General features: G+C 54.0%; 2 protein-coding genes across 2 annotated transcripts; one reads left to right on the plus strand and one right to left on the minus strand.

Moving 5' to 3' along the window:
- The first annotated feature begins 3,018 nt into the window (after positions 1–3,018).
- Positions 3,019–11,950, plus strand: LOC115522975 (keratin-associated protein 10-6-like). Its single transcript, XM_030328512.1, is given in 8 exon segments — positions 3,019–3,062; positions 4,753–4,874; positions 4,877–5,130; positions 5,132–5,294; positions 5,422–5,590; positions 6,224–6,230; positions 11,429–11,697; positions 11,782–11,950. Coding segments are annotated over 8 exon segments (1,197 nt in total).
- Positions 8,991–9,281, minus strand: LOC115523921 (keratin-associated protein 12-1-like). Its single transcript, XM_030330214.1, has one exon. The coding sequence runs from the start codon at positions 9,279–9,281 to the stop codon at positions 8,991–8,993; it is 291 nt and encodes a 96-aa protein (XP_030186074.1).
- Positions 11,951–16,187: the final 4,237 nt, after the last annotated feature.

A 16,187-nucleotide genomic window follows, 5' to 3' on the forward strand; every position in this document is an offset into this window, starting at 1 on the left:
GATTTCACGTAATTCACATCACAGCGTGTTTGATGCTCACCGTGGGCCCATTTGGGAGAAAGTACTAGAGAATAACACACACACCACACACACACGCACGCACACATCCTTGGTCACAGGTAATCAAGACTGAGGTCTCACCCATAGTAAAGACGCCCGTTATTTTATGTACCTCTCAGCAAAACTAACAGGGGCCGGCTAGGTACACGCTGACATGTCATGTTCTGAAAGATCATCTCCCCCTTTCAGGGGTCTTAGAATGTGGCCTTGACTCAGCGAAAGAGTTCGTTATCTTGACTCGATGGGTGACACCACGTGGGAGAGACCAGATTCACACGCCTGAAATAAATTTAAAAACGAAGACAATCCACCGTCATGAGCTACACGGTTTGGCAGAGGCGACAGGTGGTGTCGGGGTTCAGAAAGGAGGGGTGCCAGCCGGTGCTGAGAGACGCGGGAGGCTTTGGAAAGAAGGGTGAAGTTATTCGAGCCCCCGAAGGGGAAGCTCTGGGTGAAACGGGAGTCCAGGAAGTCGAGTTGTGGGCAGGACTTGGCACTTGGGCGTGGGGTGGGCACAGCAGGGGCAGTGGGTGTTCAGGAGGCCAGTCAGACGACTGCGGCACAGGCCGCGAGGGTGGGGACGCCTGTAACCCGTACAGGACACCCAGCAGACATGGAGCTCTCCGTGAGCTGTCACATTCATGCCCATAACGGCCCTGGGAGAGAAGCATGCTTCCTGGGAGCCGAGCCTGAGATAAGGACGCACGCACAGAGTGGTGCACTCAGGAAGAGCCTCCAGGAGGGGGAAAGGCAGAGAGGGGAAGCGGAAGAAGGTAAACTAGGCCAATAGGAAGGAGCCGGGCTGGTCCCTGTCAGCCCGGGGCTGGCGCAGCGTGGGTGGGCATAAAGCCCCAGGCGTTGCGGACTCAGTCAGATGTGTGGTGACAGCTATGCTCTCAGGAGAGCCAGGACAGAGATGGGGGGGGGGGGGGTGCTGCTAGAAGCTGTCTCACAGAAGCCAGGGGAAGCATGCGGGTGTGGTGGGTGACGGGGTCGGAGGGCATCTGGGAGCAGCACCAGCGACATTGGCCACAGCAGGCGTCATTACCCTCCTGTACAGATGACGCGTCAGAAATACCCAAAAAAGTGATCGCAGTCCCCATGGGGACATTGTGAGGACCTAGAAACACGTTCTCCTCACTCCGGTTAAAGCACTTCATGCATTATCCATTCAATGAACAATGACTTCTTATTATTCACTTGTGAACCTGAAAAATAAAACTGCTAGTTGTTTTACCAGCAAAAGAAGACTGGCGTACTTGGGAATAGCAGAGAATTACAGTCTCAGACAAGTTAGCTAGGGCAAAGCCATGGGCAAGTCTGGATAATGGAGGAGCGGAGGCTCTTTTGCAGATGAAAGTGAAGCTGAGGGTGTTGTAAGCACAAAGCTCGTTGGCGTAAACTGGGAGCTGGAGGTGTCGTGGCTTCTTATGGCTGGGCTGTTGCCCTGGGAGGGAGAGACGTCCTTCCTCCTCCTGTAACGTAGTAGCTAAGGGCAGGGCGTGTCTCTTCCTGTTGGCTTTGCAATGGAAGATGAGTGGTGGGGCTGAGAGCTCCCCTTCCCGGCCCCCTACTCCATTTTAGTGAGGTCTGTCTTTATTAATTGGCACCCACCCTTTCACTACACCCAACTTACTGGGTAAAGGGTTTGCTTGCATGGGAGGGAAATTGGAATTTCAATAGGGAATACAGAACCATCGGTGAACTGTAGAATTTTTCAATTATCTTGTGTTCCCTTTGTTCTACATTAAGATGGGTAGATGATAGATAGATAGAGACCAACAGTCGAGCCCTATCTCACACCGTATACAAAAAATCAGCTCAAAGTGGATCAAAGGCCTAAATGTAAGAGCTAACATCATAACATTCTAAAAATAAAACACAGGGGCAGATCTGCATGACCTTAGATTTGGCGACAGTTTCTTCGACATGAAACCAAAAGCGCAGGCAACAACAACAAAAATGTGTGGACACCCTGGACTTCATCAAAATTAAAAAAGATCTATGTATCGGGGCGCCTGGGTGGCGCAGTCGGTTGGGCGTCCGACTTCAGCCAGGTCACGATCTCGCGGTCCGTGAGTTCGGGCCCCGCGTCAGGCTATGGGCTGCTGGCTCAGAGCCTGGAGCCTGTTTCTGATTCTGTGTCTCCCTCTCTCTCTGCCCCTCCCCCGTTCATGCTCTGTCTCTCTCTGTCCCAAAAATAAATAAACGCTGAAAAAAAAAAAATTAAAAAAAAAAAAAAAAAAAGACTTAAAGGGAAATCCAGTGGAAATGTGGGGGAAAGCTGTCCCTTCTAATTTTCTAGCAGCCACATTAAAAAAATAAACACAGGGGGCGCCTGGGTGGCGCAGTCGGTTGAGCGTCCGACTTCAGCCAGGTCACGATCTCGCGGTCCGTGAGTTCGAGCCCGCGTCGGGCTCTGGGCTGATGGCTCAGAGCCTGGAGCCTGTTTCCGATTCTGTGTCCTCCCTCTCTCTCTGCCCCTCCCCCATTCATGCTCTGTCTCTCTCTGTCCCAAAAATAAATAAACGCTGAAAAAAAAAAAATTTAAAAAAAAAAAAAAAAGATTTAGTATCAAGGATGCTATCAAGAGAGTGAAAAGACAATCCACAGCACGGGAAGATATTTGCAAATCCTAACCCTGAGGAGGGCCTAGTGTCCGGAATGTGTAACTCTCTGTCGCTCAACAACAAAAAGACGTACATACAACCCGATTGAAGATGGGCTGGACAGTTTGGTGGACATTTCTCCAAAGGAGATACACAGGTGGCCAACAAGCACCCAAAAGGACGCCCCGTGTCATTGGTCATCGGGGAAACGTGCGTCCAAACCACAAGAAGATGCCACTTCACGCCCACTAGGATGGCTCCAATGTTTTTCATGCCGAACACAAGGGAACCGGTGTTGGGGAGCCCACGGAGGAACTGGGGCCTCACACCTCACTGCTGGGAATGTAAAATGGCGCGGCTGCGGTGGAAAGTGGTCTGGCGGTTCGTCGAAAGGTAGACACAGAGTGACCATCTGCCCCAGCAATCCCACTGCTAGGTATATACGCCCAAGAGAACCGAAAAGAGCTATTCCAACAAAAACTTGCACAAAAATGTCCACAGCATCACTGTTCACGACAGCCAAGAGGTGGAAACAACCAAATGTCCACTGACTGGCGAACGGGTAAGTACAATGTGGTCTCCCCGTTTGGTGGAATATTACTCAGCCATGAACAGGAGCGGAGCACGGACACCTGCTACAACGCGGATGAACCTGGAGAACATGATTTTCAGTGAAAGTAGCCAGACGCAAGAGGCCACATGCTGCGGGATTCCTTGTTTGTGAAATGTGTGGAACGGGCAAACACATAGAGACAAGAGCAGATTAGTGACTGACGGGGGCTGGGAGAGGGGCTCCGAGATAGTGCAGGATTTCCTTCTGGATTGATGAGAATGTTCTGGAAGTAGAGGGTGGTCAGGGTTGCACAACATTGTGACTCCGCTAAATGCCACTGACTTGTGCACTTTAAAACAGTTAAATGTTTGGGTGCTTGGGTGGCTCAGTTGGTTGAGCATCTGGCTCTTAGTTTCGGCTCAGGTCATGATCTTGGCGTCGTGGGATCAAGCCCCATGTCGGGCTCCACACAGAATGTGGTGCCATCTTGAGATTCTCTCTCTCTCCCTCTAACACTCATGCATGCTCTCTCTCTCCCTAAAAAAAAAAAAAAAAAAAAAAAATGTATATATATATATTTAAATGGTAAATTTTATATTATGTGTTCACACACACACACACACACACACCCCACAACTGCTAAGGGATTTCTAGGAGTGAGACCCCACACTCAGCAGCACTGGAGATTATCAACACTATTATTTTGGCTGATCTGACAGGTGGGACATTTATGCTTTAACTCAAGAAACTTCATTAATGAGCTCAGATAGCTTTCCATACGCTTACTGGAAATTCAAGTGTTTTGAATGTTGTATTTGATTCTTTTGTACCTTCTCCTGCCTTGGTTGTGGGGACTTTTAAATTCCGTATTGATCTTTCATCCGTCATGCACACAGCCAATATTTTCTGGCAGTGGGTATCTTCGGTTTGCATGCCGAGAAGATTCCCTTTGGGTTTTGGCGGAAAGGACACCAGTGATGGCGGATCGGGGCCAAGTCCCTGCGTTTCCCACCCGCGACCGTCTCGGGTCCCCGGCGCATGCACATTGCCTGCATTCTGTGGTCAAGTTTGACTCTCTCGTGCACGTCTTACCCTCTTAACATTCCTTGTAGGCGCTTCACGGCTTGGCCCACAAGGGCCCTGGGTGTCTGTCCCTCGGAGCGGCTGGCGGGGGGGGGGGGGGGGGGACGTCGATCGCACACTGAGCGGCGGCATGAGTGTGATGTTAGAAACCATGACAGTCACCCAGCAAAACCTGCCTCGAATATTTCTGGAGCCAAACAAAGGACACAGAAAAACAGCGTCCTGCAACCGACTCACAAGACGACTGAGTAAAATCCAATCGTAGAAAATAAAGCAGCGCTTAATGAGGCTTACCCTGCAAGCAGGTCTCAGACCACAAGGAAGGAGGCGTGTGAGCCGTCGGCTGGGACAACACGCAGCCTGGAGGTATAAAAGCCAACAGACAGCCGAGCTCCTCACACACTTCACACCACACACACACACACACACACACACTGCCTCCTGCAGCCCCACCGCCCCGCCATGGGCCGCGTCCACCCTGTCCGTCTGCTCCGGCGACCTGAGCTATGGCAGCCGCGTCTGCCTGCCCGGGGCCTCGGACTCCTGCCCCGACTCCTCCTGGCAGGTGGACGCTGCCCAGAGAGCTGCTGCGAGCCCCGTGCTGCGCCCCGGCCCCCCTGCCTGACCCTCCTGTGCGGCCCCTCCTCCCCCTGCCAGGGAGACTGCTGCACCCCTGCGTGCTGCAAGCCCGTCTGCTGCACCCCTGTGTGCTGCGAGGACTCCCCCTGCTCAGCCCCCTCCTGCTGCCAGCCCAGCCCCTGCTGCAGACCCTCCTCCTGCGTGTCCCTGCTCTGCCGCCCCGTGTGCAGGCCCGTCTGCTGCAACCCCTGTCTGCTGCAAGCCCGTCTGCTGCACCCCTGTCTGCTGCGAGGACTCCCCCTGCTCAGCCTCCTCCTGCTGCCAGCCCAGCCCCTGCTGCAGACCCTCCTCCTGCGTGTCCCTGCTCTGCCACCCTGTGTGCAGGCCCGCCTGCTGCACCCCTGTGTGCTGTAAGCCCGCCTGCTGCACCCCTGTCTGCTGCAAGCTCTTTTCCTGCACCCCTGTGTGTTGCAAGCCCGTCTGCTGCACCCTGTGTGCTGCAAGGACTCCCCCTGCTCAGCCCCCTCCTGCTGCCAGCCCAGCCCCTGCTGCAGACCCTCCTCCAGTGTATCCCTGCTCTGCCGCCCCGTGTGCCCCCGCCCCGCCTGCTGCGCCCCTGCCTCCTCCTGCTGCCGCCCGGCCTCCTGCGTGTCCCTGCTCTGCCGCCCCGCGTGCCCCCGCCCTACCTGCTGCGGCCCTGTCTCAGGCCAGCCCTGCTGCTGACCGGCTCCAGCTTCTGCCTCTAGAGCTGCTATCTTTGCTCCAGAGCACAGACGTCCTCTCTCAGGAGCCCCGGAACCCCTCTGGGGGCGCCAGGACGCCCCTGCCCCTCGGTGGACGCACAGCTGCTGACTCCCGGGGATCCGGACATGCCCGGCTTCCCTTTCTGCAAAGACAGGTCCCTCAACGGGGTGGGGGGTGGGGGGGCTGCTGCACCCTGGAGCCCTCCCCTGCAGGGCTGGTTGCTCTCATTCCGGGTGACAAAGGCCACTGCTATCATCAATAAAATGTCTGGATCATGAAACAGAGATGGCTGTGTTGTTCCCTCTCCTCTGAGCCCAGAGACCACGCCAACGCGGGCAGCGTTTGCTCTGCCTGGTGGAAGCAAGCGACAAAGACGTAGCCTCCAAGTCCAAGTTCAAAGCCCCCGAAAGAGGAGATCTGCACGCGGACGCCGTCCGCATACTGCACTTCCCTTCCCACCCCGCGTCCCCACCCTCCTCCCCGGGAAGAGCCAGGCCTTCCCCGGGCTGGACCCGGCACGTGAGTGCGGCTGCAGAAGCCTCGCACCCTGAGTGGGCCTTGGGCCCTGCCCACGCCTGGCCCCCTGCCCGTGCAGGTTAAAGGTGAGCTGGGGCAGCACGACCCTACCTGGTGGGAACCCGAGGGCCCAGTAACACCGCGCTGACGCCCTTGGAGAGAGGCGTCCGCACACAGGAACGCCTGCGTGCTGGTCTGGGCACGAGGGCTGACGCTCTGAAGCACCAGCAGATTCCCGCGGGCCCCAGGAGGGGTGCAGGGGTCGGTTCAGGCATCACGCATTCTGCTCGAGGTGTCAAGGCCTGATTGAGGAGACAGGGAGCTAAACGCTGCCTTGTGAACAAATCCTCAGGACAGTGGAAGAGGACGAGCCTGCAGTCTCAGTGGACCACTAGCACTAGAGAGGGTCAGCGAGCACCGGCCAGACCCACCAGGTCAGCATCGGGCTCCCTATTTGTCCCTCGTGCCAGGGACAGACGGAAGAGGCCCTCGGGAGCAGAACAGCAGAGGCCGGCAGCCGGGAGTGGGAGGTACCTCCTCGCAGAGGCTGGCTCTCCCCACCCCCTCCCAGGGAAGCAGAGACAGAGCAAAATCCCCAGGGGCCTGTGAAGAGAAAGGGGCTGGATCGTTACCTGCCTTGACTCCTAAATCCCTCAGTTTCCCCACATTTATTCAAAACCTCGTCCATTCGAATTTTAAGAAAAATTCCACCATTTGCACAGATAGACGGGCAGATAGGATTCCTCACAGCACAGAGTGAGAGACGTGAGGAAGTTCCGCCTCATCGGGAACCAAAAAGAGTGCAGCGCACGGATGTTGACTCACGTGGAAACCAGCAACGCACAACCCACAACGGTGCCAGGATAGGGCATGGGAGGGAGGGGCTGGGCCCCTGCAGGACGTGCCCCCGCCCCCACCCCTGCCCCGTGGCACAAGAACATCCAGGACTTTCTGATGGCTCCCCGGGAAAGTCGGTCACAGCTGCAGAAGGCGGGCCAGCCACCCTGAGGCCAAGGTGCTCCTGGCTAGGGCGTCTACATGGTCAGCTGGACTGCTCCCAGATGGGGCATCTACACGGTCAGCCAGACTGTTCACAGAGGGGCGTCTACACAGTCAGTAGGACTAGTCCCAGCTAGAACATCTACATGGTCAGTGGACTGCTCCCAGACAGGGCGTCTACACGGTCGGCCAGACTAGACTGCTCCCAGACGGGGCATCTACATAGCCAGACTGCTCCCAGATAGACATCTACATGGTCAATCAGACTAGACTGCTCACATTCGGGGTGTCTACATGGTCGGCCGGACTAGACTGCTCCCAGACGGGGCATCTACACGGTCAGCCAGACAGCTCTCAGACAGAACGTCTACACCGTCAGCGGGACGACTCCCAGCTAGAGCGTCTACACCGTCAGCGGGGACCGCTGCCCAGGAGAGAATGAGTCGGAGGTGATGGCTGTCGTTACTGTTGGAAGCTTCTTGAACGCCGTTCACGGTGCAGCATATTCTGGGACCCTCCATATCTCGGGGGAGCCCGTCTGTGGGCAACTCCCGACCCCAGACACCCCGTCACCCGTCGGGCCCGAGACCAGGACGGTCGCCCCCTCTGAGGCGTCACTGAGGACACTGGGAGGGCCTCCCCACTGCCTGGTGGGTGGGCCCGTGGCCCCGGGGTCCTGGAGGGAGGGTGTGTGCAAGACGAGGGCCAGACGCAACGACTGAGCACCTGTGACGGTGAGACAGTGGCTGGCGGTGGGGTCCGAACGGGACCAAGGACGAGGAAGGGCTGCGAACGGCCGGTGCTCTGAGAGCCACTCCTGAATTTCACATCCTCTATGATCCCGTGACCTCACGATAAGGGAAGTTTCCAGATATGTGTCCGTTGCAGGAAGGACCCCCTTGATGGTGTTCCTCTTACACTATTTCTCGGTTCCCAAACAGCTTCCCCCCGGCACCCCGGTGTGCCTCGGCTTCCTTGTGCCGACCACCACGCCCTCTCTGCGCGTCTCCCGCTTGTCCCTGGGATGACACGGGCCCACCCGGCTACTCCAGGGCGTCTCCCGTTGCGAGACCCTCCGTGCACCCCGTCTGGGAAGCCGCCTCGCCTGTAGGGCTGCGGTCGCTGATTCCGGGCATGGGGACGCGGACATCTCCGGGGCCCACGGAAGTTACCCACAAAGCCCTGTGCCCCCGGACGTTTGCAGGAGGAGCTGTACTCTGTATGGAGCGGACAGTTTTAATGGTTAGACCGGGGTGGGCTCGCGTAGTAATTGCCGAGCAGGGGACTTTTAACCTCACAAAGTCAGAGGGTCACCCTGGGTCCCGCCCAGAGCTGAGTGAGAACTGACCTCACGTTCAAGGGACACAGGAAGCCCTGGGGGCCCGTCGGGCTGAGCTAGGACTGCCCACGCGCCCAAGGGGCTGCCTTTGAGTGGTCAGTCCCCCGGGCACAGCCATCTGGTCCCCTGTGGCTTCTCTGCAGAAGGAGCTTTCCAGAAGCCTGGGAGCGAGCCCTGGAGGAAGCAGTTTGGGGAAAGCACTAAAGAGAGACAGCATACACGCGGGTGGGCTTCACATGCGCTCTGGGATTTATTAGAGCTCGGTGCTGGCGGCTGCAGAGCCTGGGCGCTTGCACCAGCCAGGGTGGGTGCCGTGTGGACGACCCGGGCTGGGGTCGGGGGACGCCGGGGGTGACTCTGTCCGCTTGGTTAGTGGGGATCAGGCGGCTTTGCTGTAAGATGGTCTAGTCGGGTCCAGAAGGTCTCAGGTGGACGAGGTCTGCCTGCCGGGAGTTCAGACAGCAGCTGCTTCTGGCCCCACGGAGGAGGGGTCCCAGGAGGCCACGGGCTAGCCGCAGTTAGGGGTGCCGCAGGGAACAGGCCTGAGGACCAGGGTGGGGCAGGAGGGCCGGCAGCACCCGGAGGACTGGCAGGAGGGGGTCACACACACAATGGGCTTGCAGCTCACGGGCAGGTACACAACAGGCTTGCAGCTCACGGGCACGCGGCAGGACGCCTGGCAGGAGCTGGGCACGTAGCAGGACGCCTGGCAGGAGCTGGGCACGTGGCAGGACGCCTGGCAGGAGCTGGGCACACAGCAGGCCGGCTGACAGCCAGTGGAGCCGCTGGTGTGGCACATGGCGACGTAGGGCTGGAGTGGAGTCAGGGTGGAAAACGGGGCTGGTCTGGAGCCTCCTTCCCCAGGCGGCTTTTATACCCAGGCTGTGGCGTCCTGGCAACAAGCCACACAGGTGCCCTCCTCCTGGTTGCCTGCTTGTTTCCTTCCTCTTCCTCCTGTGTGCGTCTCTTCCTGGAGGTTCTGCGGGAAGTGACTCAGTTCAGGAAACTCTGTCTCAGCCCCCAGGCTCACGGTGACCCAGTGGCCCTGCGATTTCTGGATTCAGACCCCAGGTTGGATGGCCAAGGACCGTCAGCAGGGACAGGGGACTCCACATCAGGATGTTCAAGGTCCTCCGCAAGTTTATATACCCTGCCCCCTGTCCACACAAATACCATCCCAGTCACCAGGCCCGGGGTGGGGGGGTGGGGGCGGTCCCCCCGTTTTGATTTGGAAACTCAGTGATCTACAACGCCTTCCCCCCTGGCCAGGGCCAAGCGGCTGGGCTCCTCATCGGGGAGAGCTGTGGCCACGTTATTGCAAGAATAACAATGAGGGAGTCCCAGCTTTGTGCCGGGTGTTGTGCTAAGCATCTCACATGGATCGTCTCATAACTGATTAGTTATCGGTCCCTGCCACCATTCGAGGGGCAGGTGTGCCCCACTTACACGGATGTGCAATTAGGTTCGGAAGGATTCCGTGCTGTGTGCACGTTCTCACTGGGGCAGCCAAGCAGCAGGAATTGGAAGCCGCTGGGTTTCACTCTGGAGTCCGTGGTCCTCACCATTGGGCCAAATTATGCTGGGGCTTTGGGGGGTTTCTGAGTTTCTTGGAGCTGTTAGGTAGAAGCATACCTATTAGGTAGAAGGTATCTATTTTTTTAATAGATCAAATTTGGGTATTTTGTCCATTATTCAAAACATTCTTGTGCTTCAGTATCATTCTCTTCTCCTTCTTGTGTTGAACTTGCTTGTCGTTCGACTTCCCGATATTGTCCCAGGGATCCTCTTCGTTTTTCATAATTCTGTTCTCTCTTCTTCAGACTGGATGATTCCTCCCGACGTGTCTTCAAGTTGACATTGTCTTTCTTCTTCTGTCGGCCCAGGACTGGGATGCCCGGACCCCCAGCTGCACAGTCTGAACCCGTCTGCCCACACCTAAAGACGAGCATCCACACTGCTCTCGTCCATGCTTCCCGCTGCTCCTGGAGCACGCCCGTCCTGCAGCAGTGTCGTTAACACTCCCACGGCTGCCTCTGCTTGGAACACCGCCTCCCGACCCCTCCGCATCTCCCAGGAGCCAGCTCAGCGTCGCCTCCACACAGAGGCCCCCAACCACCCACCAACACCCCATTACTCTCTACCTGCTGAGCCTGCTTTCCTTTCTGGGACTCGGCCCTCTCTGTAATTATTTCAGGCGTTGATTTGTACGCACTCATGTATCCATTGCCCCGGAAGGCCCGTGAGGCTAGGACATCTCTATAGCCAGCACAAAGTATATGTCTGTTGCACGAACAAATCGATGATTACATAGATGGCTATAAGGCAGAAGTCGGTCACCTTTCTATAAATGGAAGACAGTAAATGTTTCAGCCTCTGCAGTGACGTGGTCGGTCTCATAACCACTTCACATTACAGCGCGAGCCCTAGACGGCACGTAAGCAAACGAGCATGGCCGTTTCCAATAAAACTTTATTTGCCAAACAGGCGGCAGGCCGCCTTTGTCCCACAGACTTCTCTGCTCCCAGTTTGCAGATCCCTACTTTAATGTTTTCCCGTGCAAAATAAAAGCTCAAAACACATTATTGCCCCAAAGCCTCCACTGACGGCAAAAAGGAATAAAGGCTCGGCGCTGAGTCGAACCGGTGGCGCTCCGGGCACAGTATCGGCCTGGAGAAGTGACACGGACCCCAAGTAAAGTCGAACCAGGACGTCCTGTTTACAGAAGAAGAAACTGCCTCTAAGCTAAACTTAATTTACAGCGGAGCGTCACACGGGGGAGGGCGTCTCAGGACAAGAGGGTGTTGGGGAAACGTGGCGGAAACAGCCATGAGGAAGTCCACAGCTGTGCCTCTGGGTGGCCAGGACGCCCACGGCCCAGTATAAAGGCGGCCCAGGCAAGGAGCCTCCAGACGTCCCCGCCCTCCTCCCTCCCGGACACCGGCCGAGCCCCACGCCAACATGTGCCACACCAGCTGCTCCGCGGGCTGCCAGGCTTCCTGCGGCTCCTCCGGCCCCGGCCAGGCGTCCTGCTCTGTGCCCGTGAGCTGCAAGCCCGTGTGCGTGCCCGTGAGCTGCAGACTCGCCGTGTGCGTGCCCGTGAGCTGCAGGCCCAAGTGTGTGCCCTCCTGCCAGTCCTCCGTGTGCGTGCCCGTGAGCTGCAGGCCCGAGTGTGTGCCCTCCTGCCAGTCCTCCGTGTGCGTGCCCGTGAGCTGCAGGCCCGCGTGTGTGCCCTCCTGCCAGTCCTCCGTGTGCGTGCCCGTGAGCTGCAGGCCCGCCGTGTGCGTGCCCGTGAGCTGCAGGCCCGAGTGTGTGCCCTCCTGCCAGTCCTCCGTGTGCGTGCCCGTGAGCTGCAGACCCGCCGTGTGCGTGCCCGTGAGCTGCAAGCCCGAGTGTGTGCCCTCCTGCCGGCCCTCCTGCCCCGCCCTGGTCTGCAGACCCGTGTGCTGTAGCTCCCCGTGCTGCTCCTGACCAGGGGTCTCCTCACACCTGCTCCGGCGGCAGACGGGGCCCCACCCGTGCCCCTCCGGTGAGGACCAAGTCTTCGCCCGGCCTCCGGTTCTGCGCGTGGCAGGTCAAACATTCCCGATGAACCGTCTGAACCCTGGGGCGAGGACGGAGCAGGACGAGCCGGATCCCCCTGTGACCCTGCGTGTCTCCGCCGGGGTCCTTCTCTGTCTCCGGCAGGGAACCCAGCCCGTGTGAGCCCAATAAATCGTGCCTTCCTGAGGCAGCTTGCCCCTGTCTTATTTTCACAGACTTTGAAGTTCTTTCCTCGACGGCATATACAAACCATAAGCGCGGCCGCCCCTCCTCCAAGAGCCCCCTTTCCAACAGCTCAGCTGGAGTTGGGGCCCCTCGGAGGCCGCCGGGGGCGGTGCCATCCACACACCCACCACCGAGACTCACACTGCAGGAGGGGAAGTGCAGGGGTAACCCGCCCCGCTGAACAGGGGCCGGGAATCGGGCCGGGCGCCGGGCCTGACGTGGTGCTTCGAGGATCGCTACAACAGGGAGGGCGGGGAAGCTCGCACAAACCCACCCCCACTACAAAGGGGAGTCTGACCATCCCGGGGAGGAGCAGCCGGAAGTGAGGAAGCCTCGCCCTCCAAGACCCAGGCCCACGGGCCTGCTCAGGACTGACCCGGGGCCAGAACAACAGAGCCCTCCTGCCCCTGACTCGGCCTGGCCGGCACGGCCGCAGGAGTAGCAGCGGTCACTGGGGGGAGGCAGGCATGTGGAGGGTCCCCTCCGCGGGCGGGGCACACAGGGGCTGCTGGAAACTTAGGGCAGAGCAAGAACTCGGCGCCTCCAGCCCTCGCCCTGGGCACACGGCACTGGAAGCCCAGCACGAAGGAATCCGAAGTCTTAGTACCTTGAAGGTCATCGCAAGAACAGCAACGCCCAAGCCAAGGTCAACATCTGAGGAGGCTGATCGAAACTTACCGCCCACCACCCTGGTGACCTGACAGAAGAGACTCACCCGTTTCCAGGAAGAAACACTGGGTATGTCCCTTTCAATTAATACAGGATACCTGACATTCAATCAAACATTTGAAGACATGGAAAAAAGTAAGCAAAAAAGATCAATCCATTGTCCAGAGACGAAGCAGTCAATAGAACTAGACTCAGGAGTTACTCAGATGCTAAAACCATCAGACAGGAACATTAAAATAGCTACAATGAGCAAAGTAAGTCAGACAGAGAAAGGTAAATACAGCTGACCCTTGAACAATGTGGGGGTCTGGGGCACTGACCCCTCGCAAGTCAAAAATTCACATATAACTTTTGATGCCCTGAAAACTTAACTCCTAATAGCTTACTATGGACCAGAATCTTTACTGATAACATAGTCTATTAACATATATGTTTCATGTTAACATATTACATGCTATATATTCATAGGATAAAGTAAAGTAGAGAAAAGGAAATGTTATTTAAAAATTATAAGGAAGAGAAAATACATTTACAGTATTGTACTGTATTTTTTTTAATCCATGCAGATCAAACCCATGTTCTTCGAGTCAACTGTACTATATGATCTCACGTATATGTGTGGGGGAGAAAAGGGATTCCAGAGGGAGGGGCGGGGGGCAGGTAAATGAGTGAAGGGGGTCAAAAGTTACAAACTTCCATTTATAAGTTTTAAGGACTGTAATGTACAGCATGGTAACTATAAAAGAAAAAAACCCAAGTTGATATGTTTCAAGAAATAAAAGAACTATAAATATGAGGACAGAGTGAGACTCTATTAAAATAGAAACAAACAGACTTGAGGGAAACAAAGAAAACTTCTCCAAATAAAAAATCAAGTCATGAAAATTAAAAATTTAGTGGAACGACTTAAACAGGATATCAGATACAGCTAAAGAGAGAATTAGAAAAATCAGAAGGCAGATCCAAGGAAAATATCCATAACGCGACAAAAAGAGTCGAAAAAGTAGCAAATATGTAAGAGAGTATCATTTACACGATGTGGGAAATGATTAGGGAGGTGAACATGTGTGGTCGATTCATAAATAAAAGTATAAATGATAAATATTAAATCTAGAATAATTGTTACATTCGAGATGAACTAAAGCATTGAAGTGTGTGGGGCATATAAGGCTTCAAATAAATAAATAAGTAAGTAACTAAGATTAATATGTTAAATAATCAGGGGTAAAACACAGACCACATATATGACAAGATGGAGAATTTCATCAGAGAAATGGGTGCCATACAAAAGAGTCAAACAGATAATGTAAAAATCAAAATATAGTATCAAAGATGAATTCCTTCAATGGGCTTGTCAGTAGACTTGACACAGCCAAGTGTGGAATCATTAAATTTGAAGATAAGCCAATAGATATTGCCATGTTAAAACCCAAAGAGAAAGACAGTAAGGGAAAAACACAAAAACAAAGCATCAAAGAGCGCTAGGACAGTATTAGATCATCACTAATGCAGGTAATTAATTTCCCAGAGAAACAGGAGAGAATAAGGCCGAAGAAATATGTAATTTCTTAATATTTATCATGAACATTCTAAAAATGAAAGACGTAAGATCATAGACCCAAAGGCTCAGAGCACTTCACGTAGGATAACTATAGCAGCCCCCAACTCCTGCAAAAGATAGTGACCCGGACTCATCATTAAAAGTGTGACTGTAACACCAAAAGAGAAAAGAAAATCTTCAAAGCACCCACATGAAAAAGACATGCTACATACAGAACAAAGATAAGAATTTCTTCAGAGTCTAATGAAAAATTATACAATTCAGGGGCACCTAGGTGGCCCAGTCAGTTAAGCATCCACCTGTTGATTTCAGCTCAGGTCACGATCCCAGGGTCATACGACCGAGCCCCACATCAGGCTCTGCAGTGAGGGTCGAGCCTGCTTGAGATTCTCTCTCTCCTTCTCCCTCTGCCCCTCTCCCTGCCCGTGCTCTCTCTCTCTCCATAACAATTTAAAAGACAGTGGAATGACATCTTTAAAACACTAAAAGAAAAATCTGTCAACTCTATGAAATTTTAAGAAAGCGTCTTTAAAAATTAAAGGGAAAGAAACATTATTTCAGATAAACAGAAACTGAGAGAGATTAACAGCAGACACACACTGCCAAGAATATTAAGAAAATTTCTTCAAGCCGGTGATTCTGAGAACAGAGAGAAACCTGGACGTACACGAGGGAAACAATGGATCTAGAAACGATTCTAGAGAGAAGATAATTATAAAAAACTTTACAAATAATTGACTGTCCAGAGCAAACACCGTAGCAATGCACCTGGGGTTCTTCAGACGTGTAGGAGTAAACTAGACAACACTCACTCAGACGGTATGATGCAGAAAAACACTGCTAGTGTCCCCACACTACAGATGAACGGCATAATATCATTTGGAGGTAGACTGTGTTCTGTTAAAGGTATAAATTGTAAACTCTCGACCAATCCACTTCTAAAAGATGTGTGACTAATGACTCCAAAAGTAGAGATGTAATGGGATAATCGAAATTGCCAAACCTTAAAAGAAGAGAGAGAAAAGAACAGATGGCATAATACAACACAACTAGCAAGATGGCGTTTTACATTTAAATATGGCGACAATGGGGCGCCTGGGTGGTTCAGTCGGTTGGGCGTCCAACTTCGGCTCAGGTCATGATCTCGCGGTCCGTGAGTTCGAGCCCCGCGTCGGGCTCTGTGCTGACAGCTCAGAGCCTGGAGCCTATTTCGGATTCTGTGTCTCCCTCTCTCTCTGACCTTCCCCCATTCATGGTCTGTCTCTCTCTCTGTCTCAAAAATGAATAAATGTTAAAAAAAAATTTTTTTTAATAAAATAAAATAAAATAAAAAATAAATATGGCGACAATTTCCACTGAATGCAAGACGTCCACACCTCAAAATCAAAAGACAGAGGTCTTCAAATGGGATAAAAAAAGCAAGACCCAACTGCCTGAAATCCATCAGAAACCCCAGTTTCAATACAAAACATAATCAATCATTTCGTATATATATGTTTATGTATTGCATATGTATACAAGCATGTATGCTTCCGTATATTTATGTAATATATGCATAAGCATACATGATCAAATGTATTGTTGGTTTATTATTGTGAACAAACCATATGCCAAATCAATTAAAATAAGAAAATTAAGGGTGCCTGGGTGGCTCAGTCAGTTAAGTGTCCAGCTTCAGCTCGGGTCATGATCTCACGGTCCGTGCGTTGG

This window comes from Lynx canadensis, chromosome C2 (genome assembly GCF_007474595.2).
Source record: "Lynx canadensis isolate LIC74 chromosome C2, mLynCan4.pri.v2, whole genome shotgun sequence".
Classification (NCBI taxonomy): Eukaryota; Metazoa; Chordata; class Mammalia; order Carnivora; family Felidae; genus Lynx; species Lynx canadensis.